General features: G+C 42.4%; 1 protein-coding gene and 1 pseudogene across 1 annotated transcript; one reads left to right on the forward strand and one right to left on the reverse strand.

Annotated features, from left to right (window-relative positions):
- The first annotated feature begins 1,573 nt into the window (after window positions 1-1,573).
- On the forward strand, window positions 1,574-1,916 carry LOC147449973 (uncharacterized). Its single transcript, XM_086522757.1, has 2 exons — window positions 1,574-1,634; window positions 1,714-1,916. Exons 1-2 carry the CDS (start codon window positions 1,574-1,576, stop codon window positions 1,905-1,907), a joined length of 255 nt encoding a protein of 84 aa, XP_086378883.1. The 3' UTR covers window positions 1,908-1,916.
- Window positions 1,917-2,158: 242 nt separating this feature from the next.
- On the reverse strand, window positions 2,159-2,662 carry LOC147449974 (uncharacterized; annotated as a pseudogene).
- Between the last annotated feature and the right edge of the window lie 4,882 nt (window positions 2,663-7,544).

Below are 7,544 nucleotides of genomic sequence, written 5' to 3' on the forward strand. Positions count from 1 at the left end.
CTCTTGCATAGCGGACATCATCATTCCCTAGCCTTGGTACAACATCCATTTTCTAGCCTTTGGTTTGAGAGAGAGAGAGAGAGAGAGAGAGAGAGAGAGAGAGCGCTCAAAGTTGAGAGTGCTAGAGAGGGAGAGGAAATCTCATGAGCAAGGCGCACGATGAAATCTATATAAAGATGTCGGTTGCATACTGATGAAAAAGTAGGAGAATGGCCGTGCAATTGTTTGTGGCACCTTTAATGAAAGGCTTGTGAATAATTTTTTTGTAGTCTTTGAAAAGTCATCTTGCCAAGTCCTACCCCTTCTTTTGCATGTCTTACAATGTAATGAAAGAGACATAATTCCTAGCTATGAACATCACAATATTGTGCTTTCTAAAGGACACAACATTTGGTTTGTATGTCGACCAAAGCACCACCAAGCAAGATGTTTTTTAAGTAACTATCAATGTCAGCATGAAGCTGTATGGGGCCATGGTAGCCTCTTGTATCATGCAACATGCCTTCAAAATTCACATATAGGCGATCGCCCTATAGTTATATCTTGAAAGGCACCCAAAGCTTCTTAAACTTCTCAATGTGAATGTATTTTGAGATAAGTGCATTCCAAGTGACAACATACAGGAGATAAAGCTCCTCTAGAAGCACAATGCACTACCTAAAAGATTGCATATGCACACAAAAAAAAAGTGCAAACATCATGCATAGATATATATGAAGTTAGTTGAATATAGGAGAGGTATCCCATAGGTAACAACTACTTTAACCTAGAAAGTAAGAAAAAAGCAACGCACTCGAAAACAACACATAAGCAAATATGAAAGATGGGAAAATAAATGAAAGAAAGTTATTGAAGAAATCAAAAACTAAAGAAACATGTAACAGTTTCTTTATGGCTTATCAGTGATGGTTAGGTAACAGCATATGGCATACAAAAACCTTACGTACAAAGTATCTCTTTTATGCTTAAGAGTTCATTCTGGCCTTTACAACATCCATAGCAAAACCATTAGTGCATGGAAACACAACATTGAAGCAAAACCAAGAAAGTGAAAACATAATGAAAAGCTGATGAAATTTGAGCTTTTAGAAACTAACAAATCAGAGAGAAATGGTTTCCACCTCCTAGAAAAACATGATACTCTCTATGTCCTCCTCTCTACTTCCTTGATATTGAATGGCCTTCAACACAAAGTTGTTGTTGTCCTTGTCTCAATTATGGCCTCCACGATCATCGCCTTCACCATTATGCTCCTCTAAGTCTTCTCATCAATGCATCCTTGTCCTTGGATGGCCTTTTGCACAAAACTCGATTGAGACTCCCTGCCTTGATGATGCGTTCATTATCGTATCTTCACCTAGGATGGCCCATTTTCAAGTCATCCTCCGACCAGCTTCAAGTTCCTTTTCATCAGGACTTTCTGATAGCATGATAGTTCCTGTTCTCTTGTTGTGTTTGTTACCACTTACTCACATTAGGAGGCACATGAGTAAGATCTAGCGAGTACACATTTTTAATATTGTCCACAGAGAGAGAGAGAGAGAGAGAGAGAGAGAGAGAGAGGGGATGCTACATGGCGACCCTCTCGCTTGGCTCCCATTGTGGAAAGCTTGACCAACTTCAGCTTTATCCAGGTTGGAGGGGTGCCGATTATCTCAACTGTTTGTAGGCACATCTCACATAGCTCAAAGCTTCAAGCTCTTGGTGGTGCAGGAAGTCAAGGGGTGGGAGAAAAGCCACATAGGGTGACTCACGGTCGGAGTCTGGATACATGTAGCAGTCCCCACCATAAACTTGTTGCAGAGCGCGACATCGCTCCTTGGGGGAGATGCGCTGCAGATTTTGGTAGCATTGCTGGCTGGGTTGCCTGGTGCGTTCATGTTGCTACCCAACACGCTGCTCCATGAAGTTGTCACAAGACTGGAGGTGCATGCGCCACTCCCTTTCACGACTGTAGGTAGCATGGCTTACTGTCAACAACACCAACAACGCCTGCAACACTACGGTCATCATTTTGTAGGCCATGCTTGGTATTGTCTAGCTGCAGAGCTGAGCAAGCTGAGAGAGAAATCTCTCTCTCTCTCTCTCTCTCTCTCTCTCTCTCTCTCTCTCACATGTACAAGGGGTACATGAGAGAGAGAGACAGAGAGGTGCAACTTCAGAAGCGGAGGGAAGCAGTGCAGAAGGCGATGGCCATAACAAAGGATATGTAGCGTGAGGCGCTTATGAAGCCTCCAGACCCATTTGCTCCTATTGTAATCAAATTGGAAGACAAATGCATCGTTTTGGCGTCCCTATGGAGGGAGTTGTGGAGTAATTAGTGGTCAAGGAAGTGCAGTCGGCATGGGAGACGTTAATGTCGAGCTTGCAGGCCTTAGGGAGACAATGGGCGTTCTTGAAGAGGTCAAAGTCGGAGTTGGAGGCCTGGGCACTGAGGCATTAAAAAGAGACGGGCATGTTGAGCACCGACTACAGTGGCTGGCTGGTAGCAGGCCAGCTTGTCGTCAGGCATTGAGGAGTGGTTAGTGAGGAACGAGACGCAGCCATCGATATCACGCTGGCCATCACCCCTTGGAAGTAAGTCGCCACCTCTACTCTCGTCATTGCCACCATTACTACCAACTATGGCAACCATCGCCCACCTTGAGTTCTCTATCGCCATCTCTCTTCTACTCAATTCCACCTCTGCCCACCTCCTATTTCATCGCTTCTCATGGTTCAGCAACGGCGGCAATGCCTGTGTGTCAGGAACTCAATCCTCCTCTCAAGTCTAAAGTCAGGATCCATAGAGACCCAACATCAAGAACTTCATGACCAATTTCTAGTTGAAAAAGAGACCATTATTCGTATAAAGATTACCAGATTCAACTGTAAATTTAAAGAGGTATTCCCTTTTCCAATTGAGAAATGTGTGGAGTCTGAATTTCCATGTTGAAAAGTTTTCCAAGATGTAAAATACTTCTAGGTATTTTTCACCATAAAAAAAATCAAGACTTTTCTTCATAGGTTTTCTTCAGGCCAGATTCAACTGTAAATTTAAAGAGGTATTCCCTTTTCCAATTGAGAAATGTGTGGAGTCTGAATTTCCATGTTAAAAAGTTTTCGAGGATGTGAAATACTTCTAGGTATTTTTCACCATAAAGAAATCAAGACTTTTCTTCATAGGTTTTCTTCAGGCACTTGGTAATCTAACTTTCCTAACATGGAAAAACACTTCACCCCTAACTTGAAAAGTTTTCCACTTGGGATATTAGAATTACCAATTGGGATATTAGAACTTCTACATGGGAAACTCTTTTTCCCATTTGGAAATGCTCGACGCTGACACCATTAAAAATGTTTCAGGCTTTAGTCAAAATTAAGTTTCCAGAATATAGTTCACATTTTCACCCACAAAAGCGTTCAAAATAAAGCAACCATGACATTACTTTTAAAGAAACATTTACACCTCATCCCTTTGGCAATATCCCATGGTCTCAAATACCTGCGCTTGTGAGTATATGTATATTAACACAGTGAAATATACATGTTAAATTTCTATTTTAAGCAAAACATAAATATGAGCAAAACTTCAATATGAGCACATGTAGAATGAAGGGACGAGGGCAAAAGGGTGAAGAGAATTTGGCAAAGCTTTGTTTTTTAATTGGTTAAAAATACAAAGGGCATTTAAATAGAAGATTTAGTGGTAGCAATCCACTCCACATAACATCTCAAGAGATCTTCTTGCTTTGATTTGCTAGTGCAATGTTTGAAATGTGACTTGTGAAAGCTCTTCGGGTCTCTTATAGTTGGCCAAAGTTGGCCATACATATCATCTACATCATCTAGGTTCAATGCGTCCATTGCGATTGCCTCCATGCGGTCATTGCACAAGACCTCCTCCAAAACCTTAAGAATTTAACAAACCAAAAATTAGTAACTTAAAGAAATGCTAGTTTGCAATCACCAAGTAATATCATGTTGGGGTTTTACATTTCCTTAATCTCACCTCTTCATCATAGTTCTCGTTGAACCTTCAAGGCTTTTTAATAATTCGACACGACCTAGTTGCTATAGGCATCTACACAAGAAAACCATTAATCAAAATATAACGTCCTTAAGAATGTCCGAACATTCACAAAATCAAATTACTAAATTTTCCACTCACTATGGGGTTATTTTCGTTGGCCATAGATAGTAGGATTTTATTGGAGAGGTCACAAAGTGCCTACATATGATCAAGAGAATTGATAAACCATAGTACTCGTAGCAAAATTTAAGTTAATCACAGAGTGCACCTTCCTTCCACTAAGAGTTGGCGCCTTCTTTTTCATTTTAAGAGGCTCCTCGCTAGAGGTGTTCGAAGAGACAAAACTCTCATTAAGTACATGGCATGGACATAAGGATATTATATAAATTTAAACTAGTGCCCTTTATTGTATTAGAGCATAGCTTGAACAAGCGAGGGACCTAGTTTTAATGTGTGATGTCCAAAGGAAAGTATTACAAGACCTTGCTTTTCAATATTTGAATTGGTCAAGTGGTTAAAACTAAGTATAAAACTTTGACCATTTTCTTCCCGAATTGCCAAAAAGCTAGTTTTAAACACCCCTAAATGAAAATGGTTTAGGGTGGCCTTAAACAACGTTTTTTCAAAGACTTGAACAAAAGGGTTGCCGAAGAGTAATGAAAATTTATTATGGCTTGAAGTGCCTCAGTATGTGAAAACAAGCCTAGGTTTTCCGCGAGGCAAAATGTGACAAAAAAGAATTTTTGTCTCTTATGACATAATAAGAACATTGAAAACTTAGGATTGACCATGTGGCCTAAACTTTGGCAAGTGAAGTGGTGGCCAAGTTTTTTGCCACGGTGTGCACTTGGTCCTATATGTGTTGACCACTTGCCTAAATCTAGGACCATAAGGCCAAACCTTTGGCACCTTCAATATAGTATGGGACATAATCTAAAAGTGCTATAGTAAATTAGTAGTATAGTTAATATGTTAAATATTTGTATTATATTTAAGTATATGCTAAATATAATTTATGTTCAAAATTTCACTAATGAAGAATGTTCCCATTTAGCACTCCAGATGCGGTGCCTTAGGACAATGCCACAATGAGGTGCATCCGACGAGGCAGCACTTCCACGTGAGGTTTGGGGGTAGTGCTTTTGATGGGGATGTGGAATATAGCGCTCTCGATGGCGGGGCTTGGGAGGCTGATTTTGGGATATTGTTTCGATTCACATAGCCAAAATTAAAGAAATCATGGTTAATGTTTTATACTGCTTTTGTTTTTTTTAATCCTATGATAAAACGTGGACTTGTAGCTTACGTGGCATTCTAATAAACCCTATCAAGATTAGGCACACAGAGAGCGCACGAGCAACGCACACAGAGAAAGCAAACGAGCAGCAAACACACAGAAAGCGCACACGGATCGCACACAGTTGGAGTATACGCGCGCATAGAGGAGCAAACCCGGCATCGTATACAACGCACAGGTGGAGCGCACAGGGTTGACAATTCACGCACAAGATAAAGAAACAGCATTGTACGCAACGCTTTCCAGAAGGACAACATCGGGCATAGCTTCTTCTCAAAAGACATTGCACACCTCACGAATAGAGGAAAAACAGGTATCTCTCTCTCTCACTCACTCTCTGTCTTTCTCCATATAGAGAAGATGGTTCTCTGTAACTCTTTCTTGCACACACACTCTCTCGTCAAAAGACAGAGATACATAGTTTAAAAGTATTCCCGCACACATACACATATTCCCACACATCGTCTTCCTCTCTTTCACATACATAACCGCAGTGAAATCTGTTATCTTGCTGTCTCTCTCTTGAAAATACATGCACATATTACCACACATCGTTTTCCTCTCTTCCACCACTACAAGAGGTTGTGTGCTCTTGTGACGCTGTTAGCGACGGAAATACACTGGGTTTTTATAACCCCCGACGTCGCTAAAACCGTCGCTACGAGCGTCGCTACCGGAGCGTCGCTATATGCGTCGCTATAAGCGTCTCAAGGGTAGATAATAGACCCAAAATAGTCACCCACAAGACGCATATAGCGACGCTCCGGTAGATAATAGACCCAAAATAGTCACCCACAAGACGCATTGTTTGCAAAATTGACAATTGTACACATCATAGGCAAAATGAATTGATTGGCAAATGTAATAATGACAATTGTATAACATCATAGGCATAAAGAATTGATTGGCAAAAGGAACTGCGGTGACAAATGTAATAATATACATGGTTCAAAAAGACGTATAAAATCCGTCGCATGATACATAAGCTATGAGAAACCCTAAACTAATGCTATCTAGCTATGGCTAAACTGACGTCGTCTAGTCGGACGCCTCATCGCGTCCAAGCGGCGTATCTGTCGGATTCTGCAAAAAAAGACAATAAGACAGCTTTCAGTAAGTATAAACATATAACGACATTTATAAAACAATACAAAAAATAGAAAAGAGTAAACCCTAATACTAACCATGCCGCCGCGAGAACTGAGAATGTCCATCAGGGCGTTTAAGCCCTTCCTGCCTGCGTACTCGCGCTCGTATGGTGTGGGATCACGTCCTGTCATCGACCACTGTCAAAACATACAAAGATTTCATTATGTTAGAATTAAAAAACTCATAAATTCTAAACTATCGAACATAAAGAGCAATGTGAAAACACTTACAAAATCGGCCTCAAATGATGCCCATCCACTGCTCCCCAAGTGGTGCGAGCTCCCTGCCTCTACTCGCGCTCTGGCTGCATCCTTTTGTTGCTTCCACTTGTCGGGATTCTCGCGCGCTGCTTTCTTCGCATTCTTCCAATCTTCTTTGGCCAGCCAATCTGGCCTATTCCACCCATTCTTGATTGCTTTTTGCACTTCGGAACGCTTGTGTTTGCAGTATTCGCGCATTCGAATCTTCATCAGGTCTTCATTGAAGCGCTGATCCCGTGTTGGAACGGAAAACTCATCATGAAGTATGCTAATGACTCTGTTTTTTAAATCACTTGGTACTTCACTCCATTTGTTTAGTATGTAGTGTCTAAACACCTGAGAGCAAAGACCACGCATGCGCGAGATCACCTTCTTGCCGTCATCATCCATGATGATGCCGCCGCTGAAGTCGATGGAGTAAGACAAGCCCTCTGGCCGGTGACGCATGAACCTGGGTGTCCCGGCAGGGGTCTCTAGCGGCGTGTCGATGGGGGTACGGACGTCAGGTGTCTCCACCGGCGTCTGGGCCCCGAAGCGAGGAGTGTCGAGTGGGGTGGCTCCTGGCGGAGTAGGTAGAGGTGTGTAGCTTCTAGGAACAGTCAGCCGTGCAAAACCTGGCGTAGATGGCGATGCTGTGGCTGTTGTGGGGGCGGGCAAAGAAGGGGAGGGTAAAGAGCCTCGTCGAACACGAGGCGGTGTGGAGGCATCGGTGGCGGAATCCCCACAACAACCGCCACCGCCACCACTAGAGCGCCGGTGTCTAGACGAGTGTGAAGCTCGTCTCGTCGATGCCGAAGCTTCGGAGCACGCCGAATGCTCCGAAAGA

Source organism: Adiantum capillus-veneris, chromosome 10 (assembly GCF_014529385.1).
Source record: "Adiantum capillus-veneris isolate H3 chromosome 10, ASM1452938v2, whole genome shotgun sequence".
NCBI classification, from domain to species: Eukaryota; Viridiplantae; Streptophyta; class Polypodiopsida; order Polypodiales; family Pteridaceae; genus Adiantum; species Adiantum capillus-veneris.

Excerpts from the sequence above, each read along its gene's own strand:
- LOC147449973 (XM_086522757.1), top strand. The coding sequence starts at position 1,574 with ATGGCGACCCTCTCGCTTGGCTCCCATTGTGGAAAGCTTGACCAACTT. Across the intron at positions 1,635-1,713 it reads CCAACTTCAGCTTTATCCAG|GAAGTCAAGGGGTGGGAGAA; the intron begins GTTGGAGGGGTG and ends TTGGTGGTGCAG.